The sequence below is a fragment of the Euleptes europaea genome, chromosome 19 (genome assembly GCF_029931775.1).
Source record: "Euleptes europaea isolate rEulEur1 chromosome 19, rEulEur1.hap1, whole genome shotgun sequence".
Lineage (NCBI taxonomy): Eukaryota > Metazoa > Chordata > Lepidosauria > Squamata > Sphaerodactylidae > Euleptes > Euleptes europaea.
The window spans coordinates 27402364-27420565 of record NC_079330.1 but is presented as its reverse complement, the minus strand read 5'-3'; the positions used below and the strand labels follow the sequence as shown (position 1 = coordinate 27420565).

The 18202-nt window shown below is 48.5% G+C and overlaps 1 protein-coding gene across 1 annotated transcript in view; it reads right to left on the bottom strand.

Moving 5' to 3' along the window:
* The window catches only part of PIGL (phosphatidylinositol glycan anchor biosynthesis class L), a 66952-nt gene that overhangs the window by 238 nt on the left and 48512 nt on the right, over positions 1-18202 (bottom strand). The window contains exons 4-6 of the mRNA XM_056865500.1: positions 12028-12095; positions 4579-4610; positions 1760-1893 (exon numbers count right to left, since the gene is read on the bottom strand). Of these exons, the coding sequence (XP_056721478.1) occupies positions 1760-1893; positions 4579-4610; positions 12028-12095 (234 nt within the window). The remainder of the gene's footprint in view (positions 1-1759; positions 1894-4578; positions 4611-12027; positions 12096-18202) is intronic.

Genomic DNA, 18202 nt, shown 5'->3' with positions numbered 1-18202 from the left:
TGAACTGGGTTGGTTTCCCCACTCCTTCACATGAAGCCAGCTGGGTGACTTTGGTCTAGTCATAGCTCTCTTAGAGCTCTCTCAGCTCCACCTACCTCACAGGGTGTCTGTTGTGGGGAGGGCAAGGTGATTGTAAGTCGGTTTGATTCTTCCTTAAGTGGTAGAGAAAGTCGGCATATAAAAACCAACTCTTCTTCTCTTTCTCCTCTGGAGAATGGATCCCTGCTAGCAGGTGAGGAAAATAACCTTCCTCTGCCTGGGATTCTGAAGAGCCACTGCAAGTCAGAGCAGATGGTTCTGAGCTAGATGGACCAGTGGTCTGATGTAGCATATGGAGAGCACAATGGGGGTGCCTTGAATTAAGAAGAAGAATTGGTTTTTATATGCTCACTTTCATACCTTTTCAAGGAGTCTCAAGGCGGCTTACAATCGCCTTCCCTTCCTCTCCCTGCAACAGACACCCTGTGAGGTAGGTGGGGCTGAGAGAGCTCTAAGAGAACTGTGACTAGCCCAAGGGCACCCAGCTGGCTTCATGTGTAGGAGTGGGGAAACCAACCCGGTTCACCAGATTAGCGCCCGCCGCTCATGTGGAGGAGTGGGGAATCAAACCCAGTTCTCCAGATTAGAGTCCGCCGCTCCTAACCACTACTCCACACTGGCATCAGAGAAGACAGAGAGTTGTTGTTAGTTGGGAGGGGCCGAAAGGAAACATCAAGGTGGCAATGCAGGGCTGAGGAGGCCAAGGCTCAGGTGACCTGCTGGGCAAAACACAGTGGCAAAGTCCTCTTTGCAAGTTTTTATTGTGGTCAGAGTGTATATCTCTAGACCCACCAACACTCTATTCCTGACGGGCAGCTTTTTCACAGCTGTTCCCTCCTTTGGGTGGTGGCACACAGACTGAAGTCCCACCTCCCACCCAGCATCTCATATTCCTGATAGGAAAGATCACCTGCCCCCTGGCCCGGGCAGATGAACTTGTGTAAGCCACATTGAAGCGTGCCATGCAGCAAGCAGGGAGCTGACGCACTACACAAAAAGGGCCCGTGGGACAAATGGAACCAGGTAGCTCTAGTGAGTGAGCTAAGGCACAAGCACCTCCTCTCACTCTTAAATTCTGTTTTAGGATTATCCCTTCCAGAATACATGAAGTCGTCTTATATTGAATCAGAGCCTGGTCCATCAAGGTCAGTATTGACTACTGATACTGGCAGTGGCTGTCCACAGTCTCAGGAAGAGGTCTTTCACATCACCTGCTGCAGATCCTTTAACTGGAGATGCCAGGGATTGAACCTGGGGCTTTCTGCATGCAAAGCAGAGGCTCTTCCGCTGAGCCATGGGTCATCCCAACACACTACTGGGGTGAAGGTAAATTGAGCAGCATCCTTGTAGAAGCTACTGATGCAAGGCATCCCATTCCGTGGTCTAACATAAGAGCACGAGTCATGCTCCTTTTGCCAGGTATAGGAAAGCTTATTGGCTGCAGCCCTATGAAACACCACCCCTGAGAGTAGAGGTAAGGCCTCGCTTATCTGCTGCAGCCAGGGATGTAGTCTCTGCCACTTCCCTTCACAGTTTCTCCTTTGGACACTGGAGATCAGTGTCACCAGCCAGCCAATCCCAGAAGAGCCTCGGACGGTGACTGGCCAGATTTGTTCATCCAAAGCCACCCTGAATGTGGCACTTCCTGGTACCCCAGCAAAAGCTCTTCCTGTCCCCAGCAGGCCATGCCAGAGATCCCCAAATAATGGGCAGCTCTTACCTTGGCCAGTTCTGCCTCCTCTTTTGTCAGCACAAAGAGAACATCCTGGCTGTGAAGGCAGCTGATGAGGACATCGAGGATGGAGAGGTACTTCCGGAAGAGGCTGACCGTCTCCAGGGTAAGGACTCGGCAGTCTGGACAGAATGCAAAGGGCAGGCCGATTGAGACAGGAGCGAGACAAAAAGCTCCAGCCCAAATCTGCCAGAGCCACACAGCGCTTGGGTCTGATCCTGGTGTAGTGAAACCGCTGGGAGATGTTCTGGCAAAAAATATTGCCTTTCATCTCCCTTTTGTGTGTGTGTGTGTGGGGGGGGAGAGCAGGCACATCTGTGTCATAAATTAAAAATTCCAGCAGGGGGTGCTGTCCAATGCTAAACAGGCAAGGTGAAACTCCACCTTCGAACTCCACACCAGCTCAAGGCCTGTCCACTGGTTGAGGGATGTCCTCTACAGCACATCCCTAGAACTGCCTTCAGAAGGTGGAGGAGGGTCTGTGCAACCTCCACATACCAGCCTGAGGTTGCTGAGCTTTCCATCAAGGGGTGGTGGCCGTGTTTCACTCCCACCACAACATCCCCAGCTGTAATTGTTACCTTTCTCTCCTCACTTTCCGAGGAGATCTCATAGGGAAAAAGTATGAAGGGAGCATTACTGGGTGGGGGCTAGGCTTGCTCTGTCCCTGAGGACCACAGCCATTGAGAAGTAGGCCTGCTCTTCTCTGCAGGGCCCCATCCCGTGTTCTGGTCCTTGATCATACCTTCAGTGCAACAGGATGCTGGGAAACAGCTTTCAGATGGATGAACATTAACCACAGACAGCAGCGAACTCCCTAAATACGCTATAAAAGGATTCTTAGAGAAAAGCTCTGAGAAAAGTCCTTGGGTTTTTTGCATTTGGAAATCATTTTTCTGATCTGAAGAGTGGGATTTGCAACTGCGGGCAATTGATTCCAAGGAAAAGCCTCCCAGTTGAAGTTTGGTCAACTCTGACGGCTGTTCAAACAACCCAATTCCCCCCCCCACCTGAAGCCTGCGTTCCCCAGGCACTCCACCATCCCACTGTCCCTCCCTGCCCTTTAGAGCCAGACACAGCAGGAGCTGCCCTCAAAAGATGAGGCGGGGGGGGGGCAGAGGCAGGCCTGAGACGCTCCAGAGTGGGATCCTTAGGACTGCAGACAATGCTGAAACTCCCACCGGGTGTCATAGGACCCCCTCCATTCCCTGTCCCTTTTTCTAGCTGGGGTTGCAGAGTGAATGTGCAGGACTGGAGCCAGTCAAGGAGGACTGCCAAGAGCCACCGTTGCCCCCAGGGGGCCTTCTCAGACATGAGACCCATGATTTGCACAGGTAAGCAAATGCTACAGCTATCCCCCAGTGGCAGTTTGTACAGCGCCCTGGGCCCCCAATTCTGTACTTTTATCTTCCTTCTCCCTCTTAGCAAGGGAGTGGGGCTGATGAAGAAGGGAGTGTCTCTTATCCTAGTCTTAGGTAGCCAGAACTAAAGAGAAACAAGCCTTATGAAAAACCTAATGGTAATCTTTGTGACATCCTTGCTGAGTGGCCTGGGAAATGTTGGCATTTGCAGAACAGCGGCGTCTCATCAGATTGGCCGCTTCTACAGGCTCTGGCCCCTGCTTAAGAGACAAGCGAGCAGGTGGCTTCTGTGGACAGACGTGCTTTCTCAGCTGCCCTAAAGCCAGCCAGGGCAGGCCCTGACGTCACCGTCGTCCTCCCTCGCCCCGCTTAAGCCCTTCTAATGTACGGCCCTGATGCCTGCCAGATCAAATTAAGACATACTGGGAATTGCGGCTATATTTGGAATGGCTTAGCGTAAGCAGCAAGACAGGAGCTCCCTGGGCCTTAGGCGATTGTGGGTCAGGGAAAGGGTGACGCAATTGGAGTGGTCGCTGGGATTTGCATTTGGATGAAGGGGTCCCTCGGGTGCAGGGCCCGTCCACACAAAGCTGCTCGACTCTCACCACTTGATAAGGACAACCTTCTGGAAGCAAAAACATCAGTCGGATCTCTCAGGAAAAGACTCCAGTTCCTATTCCCTGTTTGCTCTCTGTACAGTGGCCCTTTGCTTGTGATGTTTTGCCATTCCAAGACGTTTCTCCTGCTCACCGTGCTGATAGAAAATAACAACTGTGTTCTTAGGTGGGACCAAATCCCTCCTAATCCAGAGTTTCATTCCCAGGAGGGGCTTGGCAAATACCGCTGGGCACTCACAACTGGGGCATGTATGGAACAGCCATCCCTGATTAGCTGTCCTCCAACAGCTGGTATTCAAAGCTAGACTGCTTCTGTTTGTGGAGGATTGTTTTAGCTGTCATGGCTAACAGCCTTTTTGGCAGACCTATCTTCCATAAAATGGCCATTCCTTTTGAAAAAGCTACCTTATACCAGTGGCCGTCACTGTTTCATGGTGGGAAGAAACTACCAACTCCCATTCTCTACTTGGATCTTTCCTGAGAAAAACCGGAGGGAGGGGGCACTTTTGGGAGACAATTAGTTGGCTGAGATAGTCTGGTCTGGCAATACTTTCTTCGTCAGCATCTTTGGCTTTAGAAGAATTATGTGACAGAGCTCCTAGGAGATTTTTAGAATGTAGGCATGGAATGACAGCATCAGACCCTGGAGCTGCTAGTTTTCTATGAGCAGGGAGATTGCTTTTAAGGCAGGATGTATCATGTGGTCCTTCTGTGCTTTTTTATTGATTGTGATTGGCTTGTTTTTCATTTGTTTCCTCAAGAGGCCATATATAAATGAATGAAATCAACTAAAATCAAGCAATATATAAAAATGCATGATGTTACGTACCTTCTGGAAGCTTATTCTCTGAGTGCAGGTACCTGTGAATTCCAAATAATACAACGATGAGTAAATACTCCACAAGGAAGAAGAAGAAGAGTTAGCTTTTATATGCCGACTTTCTCCACCACTTAAGGAAGAATCAAACCGGCTTACAATTACCTTCCCTTCCTCTCCCCACAACAGACATGGCTGTTCTCTGGGCTGAGAGAGCTCTAAGAGAGCTGTGACTAGCCCAGGGTCACCCAGTTGGCTTCATGTGCAGGAGTGAGGAAACAAATCCAGTTCACCAGATTAGCATCTGCCGCTCATGTGGAGGAGTGAGGAATCAAACCCGGTTCTCCAGATCAGACTCCATCGCTCCAAACCACCACTCTTAACCACTACACCACACTTCTTTAAAGTACTGATGTGCAAGGAGTTCTGCTTGGCACCTCTTGAGGTCAGATTTCCAGCTGCTGCAAGCTTCACATCTGTTTTATCAGGGGATCGAACAATTCAAGTCTTTATTGATTAATCTTGGGCTAATCTACCAGTCCTGAAGACCTGGACAAGGCTGTTAACGACAGGACGTTTTGGAGACCATAAGACATGGATTGACTCAAATCAAGGAAGCCATGGCCCTCAGTTTTCAAAACCTGAGCAAAGCTGTTAACGATAGGACATTTTGGAGGTCATTAATTCATAGGTGCGCCATGAGTAGGAAGCGACTTTACTGCACTTAACACACACATACACACAATTAATAGGGCCACCCTAAGCTGGAAACGGCTTGACAGCATAGAACACACAATCTACCAATATTTAACTCTTCCTCCAAGATCTCAAGGTGGCATATGTTGCTTTTCCCTCCCCTGTTTTATCTTCACAACAGCCCTTTGAGTAGGCTGAGAGGGAATGAATGGTCCAGAGTCCCCAAGCGCACTTTAGGGCTAAGTGTGCCTTTGAACCTGGCTTTCCCAGTCCTAAGCCAGTAGAACACCCTAACTGCTACTCCACTTCTGGCTCCTTTTAAACCCAGGGGGAGGAGAGTTCATTCAGGACCTGCTTGTTTGCATTTGACTTTGCTCTGCTGTTAGACTTGAGTCCAGTAGCACCTTTGAAATGTGGTGTTGGAGGAGAGTGTTACAAATACTGTGGACTGCCCAAAAAAATATCAGTGGATTATAGATCAAATCAAGCCTGAACTGACCCTAGAAGGTAAAATGACTAAACTGAGGCTACCGTATTTTGGTCACATTATGAGAAGACAAGAGTCACTGGAAAACAATCATGTTAGGAAACGTTGAGGGCAGCAGGAAAAGAGGAAGACCCAACAAGAGATGGATTGACTCAATAAAGGAAGCCACAGCCCTCAATTGGCAAGATCTGAGCAAGGCTGTTAACGATAGGACATTTTGGAGGACATTGATTCATAGGGTTGTCATGAGTCGGAAGTTACTTGACGGCACTTAACACACACACACAGCACCATAGAGACCAACGAGAGTTTCAGGGTATAAGCTTTCGAGAGTCAAAACTTTCAAAGTCAAAAGGAGTTTACACCCTGAAACTCTTGTTGGTCTCTGAGGTGGCACTAGATTCAAATCGAACTATTCTACCACAGACCAGCACGGCTACCCTCTGAAACTTTGATCTGGCGAGTCATTGCAATAGGGAAGGAGGAAGAACCAGTGAAAAGAGGGCCTTTTCCCCTGACGAGGAGCAGAAACAGTTGCCATTTCTTCGGGAGCTCAAAAGGGCACCTGTACAGAGCTTTGGGTCATTTATTTATTTACTTCGTTTACACCCCATCTTTCTCCCAAGGGGAGGGGGTCCCAAAGCGCCTACCATCGTTTTCCTCTCCTCCATTTTACCAATTGTTTTGTAATAATTTATTGCGGCCATTGACCAGTATTACAAGGTTAAAAGATCGTTAAAACAACAATAACCCAATACAACAAAAAAGTGACTACCTGATCATTTGAACTAATCAAAGGGTTTAAAACTCTGCATCGACTTTAGTATCATTTACGTATCCCAAGACAGAATTTAGCTACTTGAAAACCAGGTTTTGAAAACCGGGTTGGTTTCCCCACTCCTCCACATGAAGCCGGCTAGATGACCTTGGGCTAGTCACAGCTCTCTTAGAGCTCTCTCAGCCCCACCTACCTCACAGAGTGTCTGTTGTGGGGAGGGGAAGGGAAGGCGTCTGTAGGTCGGTTTGATTCTTCCTTAAGTGGTAGAGAAAGTCAGCATATAAAAACCAACTCTTCTTCTTCTACTTGTCTGGACACCCAGTGGTTTTTATTAGACAACAGATATTCCAATTTAACCACAAGTTTAAGTGTCATCGATTAATTAATCAGTTTAGAGGCATGCAATTAATCTGCTCCAAAGACTTGACAGTCCAAAGCAGCATTCAACCCTCGCCCAAAGGGGGATCACTCCCTCGCCACCCCCAGCCCTGCTGCTTGAGCATGATTGATTGACCCCCTGGGAATCCCTGTGCGTTGGACTACCTCAAAGGCCTCCCACCTTTCTGTCTCTAGGGGGACTTTACAGTGCATGCTCAGGAACCTTGTTTTAAACCTGTCCAGGAAAAAACACAAAATCAAATACCCTGGTAAAATCAGTAACAGTAACAGACTTTCCATAGGACAGATTTAAATGCATATCATCATGATATTCAGTGTATTGAACATTCTTCCTTTTTGTGCTTAGCAATCTGACTGTGAAGCTAAGGAGCATACACTGGTACAATATGAGGATCCAGAAATGGGATCTGTTCCATCATGATTAATTTGCTGCCTAGAGGCAATTTATCAGGTGGATGACGGGTGAGGGGAAAATTGTACTGCCTGGATGCTGACAAGTTAGCTATATTTTTTTTTAAAAAAAACACTCTTAACACTTTAGAGGAGAATCAGTTCGTTTGGGGAAAGCTTTCCTGTACACCACAAACTGTGTGAATGTGTGTTGCTGCCAAGTCACAGCTGACTTATGGTGACCCCGTAGGGTTTTCAAGGCAAGAGGCATTTGGAGGTGGTTTGCCCTTGCCTGCCTCTGCATGGGCTGAGAGAGTTCTGAGAGAACTGTGACTGGCCCAAGGTCACCCAGCAGGAGGAGTGGGGAACTGAACCTGGTTCTCCAGATAAGAGTCTGCCACTCTTAACCACCACACTGGCACCACAAATAGGAAAACAGTAACTCCTATTGGCATTTTAAAAACTATACAAAAAATCTCAGGTCACATAATGACCAGTGTTATTTTGGGAGTTGCTTTCCCTTCCGATATGTGCCTTGAATCCTCTAGCATTACTTCAATCCCTATTTATTTTGTCGTCCCCATCCCCCAACCCCAGTTGAATTCTGGAATTTACCCAGATATGTGTGTCAGCATGATGGAATGAACACAGAAAAATTGGCTCGAGCCAATGCTTGGGAGAGCTATTTTCAGCATTGCAAAAAATAAACCTCTGCTTTGTTGCAGAGGATTTGGGGGGGGGGAGCTAATAAATTCCCCAGGACACGGCCAGATCTCCCCTTCTAAGAATGCCCTAGAATGTAGGGGAAGATCATTAGTGCTGAGCAAACTTGTCTTCCAGGGAAGAAGAAGGAGAGTTGGTTTTTATACCCCAGTTTTCTCTACCTTTAAGGAGTCTCAAAGTGGATTACAATCACCTTCCCCTCCCTACAACAGACATCTTGTGGGGCTGAGAGGTTCTGAAAGAATTGTGACTAGCCCAAGGTCACCCATCAGGCTTCATATGGAGGAGTGGGGAATCGAACCTGGTTCTCCAGATTAGAGTTTGCTGCTCATATGGAGGCGTTGGGAATCAAACCTGGTTCTTCAGATTACAATCTGTTGCTCTTAACCACTACACCACACGTTTCCCCCATTATGAATCTTCTCATCAAGGACCCCTAACAAACAGAGGCCTGTCTGTGGGACTCTAGCTGAGTTCCACAAACCCTCCTTATTTCTTGGAACGCAGCTGGAATCCCACAGGACTTTGTGATTTGATCTGGGCCTGTCTGCTTTTCCACTCTACGACCTGCAATCACTCTTTACATCCCATAGGGATGCAATCCAATTTTGCCCCCACTGTGTTGACTTGAAAATCCCTTTTGTTTCTGCTTTTTTCCTTGGGCAAACTGAACCCATGAGATTTTATATTTTTTGCACCATTTCCTCAAGCCAGTTACCCCCCATTAAACATATTAGTTGCATATACCGGTAAGTGGGGTAATGATGGCATAAAAAACAAATACATTGAGAAGCCCAGTAATGAAAAGAGTCAAAATGAAAAGACTCAAAACAGCAACATACTAAAATAAAAAGAAATGGAAAAAAAGGGGGCCAATTGGTGCACCCTTATTCTGAATCTCTCCCACATGTTGCCTAAAAGAAACCAGTAGAGGGAAGCATCAGCCCTCAAACTCCCTGTTCTCGTGCTAATTTAAAGAATTACACAACGTCCCATACTCCTAAAACGAGATTCTTATCGCCTTGCAACGGCCCGTCGAACAAGGGTGACGACGTGGTGGCCGGTGTGCCGATGGAGCACGATAAAGCTTGGGCAGACGTGAACAGCGGACGTGTCTCTATGGCCCTCCCTGAGCAGGCTGTCCGCTGTCGGGTTGGCTCCGAGGAAAAGGATTAGCCACAGACAGAGAGGAAAAGGAGGGCCATGAATACCCAAAACCCTGTTTGGAGACAGAGGCAGGCAAGGCCAGGAGTGAAGGACATGGGAGAACACAGGCGTGGTTTTGTTCCCGCATACAGACTGACAGCTTAGGTGTCAGGACAGGGGGCAGAAACAGCCTGACCACTCTTTCTGCATGCCGTGGGGCTGTCTTGCCATTTGCCAGATGGGCTAAACTAGGGATGTTGCGGAGGTCCACACCTGCCACTTCGGCTCAAAATCCCGTGCCCATTTCGCTTCTGCCTTGTGCACATTGAACCCAAAAGCCTGTATTTCCACTGTCTGCTCCCTTCTGCTAGTCCCCCCACATTCCATGTGTGTAAATTTTAATGTTATTTTTTGTATCTGTGACCTATAAATGCCAGATAACAGACAGATTGGGGACGGCGGCAGCAAAGCCAAGAGAAATTAAAGCACTCATGACAATGCTGACAGCCACTGAAAGCAAAGAGGACTAACATAAAAGCAGGAATAATAATCCTTGATGCAGCATCATGATGCAGGAGAGGGTATTATAAGTAAAAAATGGCTGGTCCCTTGTGTGTGTGTGTGGGGGGGGCAAAGGCATCAAGGAAAAGAGAGATCAGAAGGCATACAGGTTTTAAGGAAGGATCAGAAGGCATAAGGGGTGCTGGAAATACTCAGGTGTTTTGGGAGAGAGTTTGGTCTTTTATGCACAGCTGTTTCCCTCGCGTTTTCACAGACCTGTTTTATCTCGCATTTGAAAACATGGGCAAAACATGGGGAAATACAGGGGGAGAGGGAGGCGACCTCTGACGGTCGGAAACGGCATGCATAATCCAAACAAAGACCCGAAGTGTCGGAGGGGTTACTGCAGGGGAAGCAGCTATGCATAAAAAACCTTCCTGGTGTAAGAGCCAGTGAGGGAAAACTGGTTAAGAGAAAAGAAGACCTTTGGCTGGCTGAGAGCAGGTAGAGCCAAGAGAACAAAAGGTCTTGGGGCAGGGACATCTTGGGTTAAGGACTTGACCCAGGAGGCTGTCGTTGCTTTCTGGCAGCTGATCTGGAAGAGGGGTGTGCATGGTTTCCTCAAGTGAAGCTGGAGGGCTGAGAACAGTCTGGGAAGGATCCTCTTTAGGTGTGGGAGACCCCAGCATGTCTGTTCATTTCCTTTACTAGTCCTAAAGGAAAAACCTTTCAATCTCAGATCCATTGGTAATCACAGCCAGAGAGAGAGAGAGAGAGAGAGAGAGAGAGAGAGAGAGAGAGAGAGAGAGAGAGAAGAAAGAAAAAAAGAGAGAGACCGAGCTCTGTTGCTCTTCCCTGATGTCGCAGTCCGGAGTCCGTGAATGGCAGAGCTGCTCTGCCTGGATCCTTTCCAAAGAGGGGAGAGGTTGCAGTTTGCTCCCTGTTGCCGTTTGGGAGTGTTGTTTTAAAGCACAGACTCCTTGTGGTTTTGAAAAAAAAAATGCATGGCTTTGGCATGGAGCTGCAGTGGGAAAGATATCCTCTCCCACATACCAATGACGCGATAAAAAAAAAAAAGGCAGGCAAGCTTTTGTGTCCACTCAAGACCAAACATTCGCCCCCTTGGCGGTCTCTCTTCTAGCTACATGAGACCCTTTAACTGGAGATGCTGGATACTGAACCTGGGACCTTCTGCATGTTCCTAAGCTGCAGTTGCTCCCCTCCCTAATAGCACATTTTTATACTCAGAGCTCTGCCTACTCTGCAGTTCTGTGACAAACATCAAACTACTCGGTGCAGAATTCTGCTCTTTGAAAAGTCCAACTTTCATAAAAAGTACTGCCAAGTTTCTGGTCGTTATGCCTCAGGGAGAAGCTGAATATGATTTCGCAGTGATCCTGGGCCAATGCTCCTGGCCCCCCTCCCTGTGATCTGTAAACCCAGAATACATTCTGGAAACCATTTTAAACACCCTGCATAATAAACTATGCAAAGTAGTAGATGTTATGCAAGTGTCTAGAATACAATTAAGAAAACAGTAGCAGAATTAAGGTTTTCCAGACAAACTATAACTTTTAAAATGCGCCCAAGTGTCTTTTTTTGCCATCAAGTCACAGCTGACTTATGGTGACCCCATAGGGTTTACAGGGCAAGAGAGAGCCAGCGTGGTGTAGTGGTTAAAGTGTCGGAATAGGATCTGGGACACTCAGGTTCAAATCCTCATTCTGCCATGGAAACTTGCTAGGTGACCTTGGGCCAGTCATACACGCTCAGCTTCGACCCAGGCAAGTACTTGCATGGGAGACCTCCAAGGAATGCCAGGGTCATAACGCAGAGGCAGGCAATGGCAAACCACCTCTGAACGTCTCTTGCCTTGAAAACCCTACAGGGTCACCATAAATCAACTGTGACTTGATGGCAAAAAAATAAATAAATAAAGCACTTTTACACCAAGCTGACTTTTCCCAGTAGTAGAAGAAGAGGTTTTTTTTATGCCGACTTTCTCTACCACTTAAGGAAGAATCAAACCGGCTTACAATCACCTTCCCTTCCCCTCCCCACAACAAGACACCCTGTGAGGTAGAGGGGGCTGAGAGAACTCTAAGAGAACTGTGACTAGCCCAAGGTCATCCAGCTGGCTGCATGTGTAAGAGTGGGCAAACAAATCCAGTTCACCAGATTAGCCTCCGCCGCCCAGGTGGAGGGAGTGGGGAATCAAACCCAGTTCTCCAGATCAAACCCAGTCCACCGCTCCAAACCACTGCTCTTAACCACTATACCACGCTGACTGGTGCACAGAAAATGTACCAGCTTTGATTGCCAAAAGGGATGAAGACCATACCTGATGGCGGTGTAAAGGGATTTATGGTTAGTGTGGCCGCTCACTCCTCCCGCGTCAAAGGTCACCACCTGTAGGGGGAGAAAAACCAAAAAAGCAATGGTGATTTTTTGGCATGACGAACAAACCTCAGACTGCTGAGCAGTAGTGGTGGGCAGCTGGCTCAGACTGTGGGGATCGGGGGTGCCATTTGGAGGGATTTGGCCCCAGAAGTCTGATCTAGCACTCTAATGCACATGTAAAGGCTGGCCTATTCATTTAAAGCAGGGGTGGGGAACGTCAGGCCCGGGGGTCATTTAAGGCCCGCAAAACCATTTGGTGTGGCCCTTCATGAGTCCTAGCAGATCTCTAGCTCAGAAGGATCTAAGACTGGTGATCCGCCCCTTCCCACAGACAGGAATAGCCTCTATTCAAGGCGGATGTGAATTTGTTTGGCAGAGAAAAGGAACCTTTTTTCCCCCTTGCAGAAGAGTGCTTAGCTATGGAGCTGCTAGGACCGCCCAAGAAACTGTGTTATCCCTTTCCCACCTGGGCCATGGAGAAACGTATTCCCTCTGTACTATAAGAGGGCTGGGGGCAGAAGTGGCGACAATGGAGGGGTTAAAGGAGGCAGGGCCAGAATGCACGGGGGGAGGGGGGAGAGTTCTTAGCTAGTGTGTCCTCATTTCATCCCTGCAGGCAGAGGTAGCAGGAGCTGGCTGTAGAATCCGGCCCTGACCATGCAAAGTAGGAGCAACTCCGGCGTGTGGCTGGACAGCTACACCCAGCTGGTGCAACAAACCATCCTGTGCCACCAGGTGGGCGAGTGTGCCACTGGTTGGATGCCTGCTTGCCCATGCGCAAGGGGGGGTGTCATCTGGGGCAGCTGCCTGCTTGGGGCTTGGTCGGCTAATTTTTAAGTTGATAATTTTGTATGGCCCGCGAATGATGTTATAAATATCCAAACGGCCCTTGGCGGAAAAAAGGTTCCCCACCCCTGCTTTAAAGAGTCTCAAAGCAGCTTACAATCACCTTCCCTTCCTCTTCCAACAGATACCTTGTGAGGTAGGTGGGGCTGAGAGAGTTCTGAGAGAACCGTGACTAGCCCAAGGTCATCCAGCAGGCTTCATGTGGAGGAGAGGGGAAACAAACCTGGTTCACCAGATTTAGAGTCCACCGCTCCTAGCCACTACACCACGCTGGCTCTCAAAACTGAGGACCATGGTGACATGTGAAATCCAAAGGAAAGGAAGATGGCACCCCCCTCAGCTCTGGTCTCCAGCCGCTGCCTGCCTTCCAGGGGGTGGCAGCCTGGGCTTGACTTTGCTCTTGCTTCAGTCTGGGAGGAAGCAAATGTTGACAAAATCTTTCCTCACTCCTTGCCCATCCGGTTCTACTCCTTGGATGCTGGGAAGCTGCTGTGCCCTTGCTTACACACTGCCTTTCCCAGCTCTGGCCCGGTTGCACAAGGCAGGGCCTGGAGGCAGTGGGGGAAAGGTCGGAGAGGGAGGATGAAAGGGCCCTTTCAACCCGCTCTGCAAGCCCTTGCCAAGAGGAAGAGCTTTAAACACACACAAGCACACACAAGGTGCTGCCCGAGACGGGAGGGGAGCAGCCCGAGAGACCTGAGAAAACACTGGGGAGCTGCGGCCTCTGCCTCTGGACTGGAGGGCTTCCCGCTCTGTCTGGCAACATAGCAGGCCTCAAGGGACGAGTGCGAGCCCAGTCTTGGCAACCTCCCACCTCAACCCCGAACCTACCTGCTGAGTAACATTCACTGATTTGAATGGGATTACTAATTGAGCCAAGGGAGAGGGGAAAGGTGGACCCAGCCCAGAAATAACAACCTAGGGATGTTTAAATAGGTCCTTTTTTGCATCTCTTTCGGCAAAAACGCATGGTCGCTTTATCCTCCTTTAATCCCTGTTTTAGCCAGGATCGAACACACATTAGGTGCAACGCTTGCGTTCGATCCTGGCTGAATCCTGGCTGAAACTGGGATTGAAGGAGGATAAAGCGGCCATGCGTTTTCGCCCTTTGTTGCCACGGGTTGTTGCCCTGGGCTTTTTTTCCCCTTTCACCCATCTTTGCTGCTGGCCTTCTTCAATCCGTTTCTCTCTTCCGTGGCAACTTAGCAGCATTTTAAAGCCACTTATACACAACACAGAAGAAGGCATCCATTTTTAAGGGTAATATTTCTACTGAATTTTGTCGGCGTGGTCCGGCGGGGGAGACAACGGCAGTATTCTCCTGATCCGAGAGGGCCCGCGTCAGAACTTGGAATTTTTGCATGACCACAAAACTCAGCAGCATCCCTTGTGCTAATTTGCTTTAAACAGTGCATAGGGAAGCCATGTCCACAGAAGGTGTCCCTCAGCCCCCACCTTAGGGTTGCCAGGTCCCTCTTCGCCACCGGTGGGAGGTTTTTGGGGTGGAGCCTGAAGAGGGTGGGGCTTGGGGAGGGGAGGGACTTCAATGCCATATAGAGCCCAGTTGCCAGAGCAGCCATTTTCTCCAGGTGAACTGATCTTGATTGGCTGGAGATCAGCTGTAATAGCAGGAGATCTCCAGCTAGTACCTGGAGGTTAGGAAATCAGTACAGGAGCGACAACAACTAATAGGTGCAAATACTATTTATGCTACTGTGTCTACTATAATACTCATACATAAATACACAATTATAACACACATACAATTATTCCAAGCACAAACATACAAAACCACCTCTAGGATGGTGAAGATAGGAACAGTTCAATTCAAAAGTGCAATGTCTCTCAAAATATACATTGTTCTTCTGTATTTGTCTCATGCAGGTAAGCAACAAATATAGCAGGTATGATTATTCAAGGAGGAATAACTTCAAGGAGGATACGGCCGTTTCAAATTCTTTGCAATTGAATTCTTCATCAGTCCTTCAAGCATGTTCCTCTTATATTGCACATCTAAGTAATAGGTTTCAAAGTGCTGGATACATATTAGTTCCCACGAAGGGTAACATAAATAGCATAAATAGTATTTGCACCTATTAGTTGTTGTCGCTCCTGTACTGATTTCCTGATCTCTTTGATATAAGTACAGTGGTGCCTATTTTCTCCCCCAGTACCTGGAGGTTGGCAACCCTACCCCACCCGCATGAGATGACATTGTACCCCAAAAGATTTAGGGATAAAGTGCCAGCTCTTGCCCCTACAGTGGCCAGTCTTGTAGTTGCTAGAGACCTGGCAAATCCAACAACCTGTTAAGTCTGAGATCTTGATTATATCAAGATTTGGCACCAGCTGGACTCAAAAGTGGCTGAATCCAGACATGGAATGGGCATTCAGATATGAGGGGAGCTAGTGTGGGGTAGCAGTTAATGTCAAACTAGGATCTGGGAGACCCAGGTTAAAATCCCCTCTCTGCTGGGTGACCTTGGGTTGGTCACTCTTTCTCAGCCTAACTTGTCTTAAAGGTTGAAAGGATAAAAATGGAAGAGGACAGAATGATGTACACCAGTTTGGGTCTCCATTGCAGGGAAAGGCAGGCTATAAATGTAGTAAATAAATAAACATATTCCCAGTGTCTGGCTTGGGCTGACCTCAGCCCTGGGTGTGAGCAAACAATAATTAACTGACCAGGCTGGGTCTCAGCCGCAGACCTTTTGGTTGTTGGTTCAGGTACTTGAGTGTTTCTGAAATTCAGCAAGAGATGGCTGTGTCATCAGTTGGTAGAGTGCAGGGAGTGTCACCAGCGATCAGGCCAGAGCTGACAGCCAACAGGGGAGACCAACATTTGAACCAAGGAACATGGGACATCGCGGCAAAGCTAGCTGTGGGTAAAAGAACGCGTATCTGTCTGTGCCAAGAAATTGGTGCTGCTTTCAAAAGCAGAACAACTGCCCATTTACCACAGGAAGAGGAAGTGCTTAGGCACTGCATGACTACGTCAAAGAGCAGCGTTCACAAAGCATTCTTTTGTAGAAGCAAAAGACCAACAGCCAGTGGCTGGTAGCCACTACGGAGCTCAAACCTGCACACCAGGGCTCCCTTATGCCACCAGTTAAGCTGGTCAGAGCAGGGAATTGCAAGGAATTCCCGCAGGGACTCTTGTGCAAACAGCTCAGAGGCCTCCTCCTTCAGGGGGTTCAGGTGACACCAGAGGACCACTCCGGTGCCACTGGCTGTAGAGTCTGAGCAATGTTGCTGAGGGTGACTACCACATTTTCCCTCTGTGCTGCTAGACAACCTGTCTTCGGCCTGCTGCCACCCGATAAATAACTTGGGCTGGAACACCTGACACAGGCCAAGCTCAACACAGCTTCCCAGAGCACTAAAGGGCCACTGGAGATACTTTCTGCTTAACAACCAAACTTGCTCCATCAGGCAGGGAGAGACAACTGCAGTATTTTCCTAATCAAAGAGGGCCCGTGTCAGAACGTGGAATTTTTGCACGACCACAGTACTTGGCAGCATTTCTTGGGCTAATGTGCTTTAAACAGTGCACAGGGAGGCCATGTCCCCAGAAGGTGTCCCTCAGCCCCCCAGCCACATGAGAATACTCTGTACCCCAAAGGTTTAGGGGTAGGGTGCCAGCTCTTGCCCCTATGGTGGCCAGTCTTGCAGGTGCTAGAGGCCCGGCAAAACCAAACAGCTGTTAAGTCTGAGTTCTAACAGGCGACAAAGGCAGGCAAACAGCTGGTCTGAAATGCACAGGATGGGAGAGCCCCACCCCCCCTCCCCGTCTCTGCCATATCGGGTCTCGTGAACAGGCTTGGCTGGTAGTCTCAGAGCAAAAGGCCAGGGTGGGAGAGGCTCTCTTGGTGTGAAGTTTAGTTGCTGGTTGGACAGAAGCCGTGGCATTCTCCTCTCCACACCTGCCCTGTCACGGGCACTGCCTATTTCCTTCTTCTGAATGACCTTGAGAGGTCAGAGGAGATGAGACTTTTGCTGGTGGGAATGGGTAAGGCAGCTGAGCTAAGCTGCACAACACATCTCAAAACTCCTCAGCAGGGTGGGGAAATGCTAACAGAAAACAGAAGGGAAAATGCATCCGATCTCCCTTGGTACATGTGGTGTTGAAGGAAAGAGGGGAGTTATACATTTCGGACAAATTCAATATAGTCCTTCAAACTTCAGATCCTTCTGCCCTCTAGAGTCAATGAAGATGCTCCTTCCTATGAAAGAGATGTCTTGTTCCTTCTACCATGGGCCAATCAGTCAATTTACTTCCTTCACCCACCATTTTATCCCACAAAGGGCAAATTATTATTAGGGTCTGTGGTCTAAACTACTGGGTATAGCTTGCTGAAACTGGGATTTTTGGCATCATTTAATGTGTCATGGTAATACTTATGTTTTGTTTCAGTTCTGTTATTTTTCTTCTGGTTGGTTCTACCATCCTAATCCTATTGTGTCGTTTATTGAATGGTCTATTGGGCAATTGTATTGACTTACTCTGTGTAATCCGCCTTCAGTCCAAATGAGAAAGGCAAGCTATAAATAACATAAACAAATAAAGGCAAAGCACATCGAAGTATAAGATCTTGGGAGCCCAAGGGAGAGTCTTGAACCTGGGAACTCAGCATCCTCTGGTACTGTTGTGCCACATCACAGCCCACGGTTCCATGGAACCTTCCGGGTATGTCAAAACCTTCAAAATCCTGAAGAGTCTGGTTCAACTGGGAATTAGAAGTTCTAAAGCTGAGACCGGCCTAAAGCTGGGGCTGGCTCTAGGATTAAGTGTGCTGAGACCTTGGAGACCCATATAAGCACGCAGGGAAATGAGGAGAGTCTTGTTGACCTCTGTGATCAGCAAGCTATGAAGCCTGTGGATAGGCTAAGCCCAGCATAGATACCATGAGTCTGGCCTTCTGCTCTTATTTGGTCAACAGGCCTATTGCCTGCTGCGCTGCAAGTTCCAGCACGTAGCCTCATAGCCCCTGGGCTGGAGACTACGTACTTTTGCACGCGGCTTCCTAATGCAGCATGACATGGCCCTGCCTCAGTTCGGATCAGAAAGCTGCCACTGAGTTCACCAGAGTGGAAGTCAGGAGCTGCATTAGTCTTAACCAGAATTGCCTCCCCACAACAATGGCTGCTTGTGTTAATGACTGCTGTGCTGTAGGTGCTGGGCGGAAAGCGGTGGCCACTCTGGGTTCGTCGAGCGGCTGCCAAAACCACATAACTTGCCCAGACACACCTTATCCCAGACTGAGATCAAA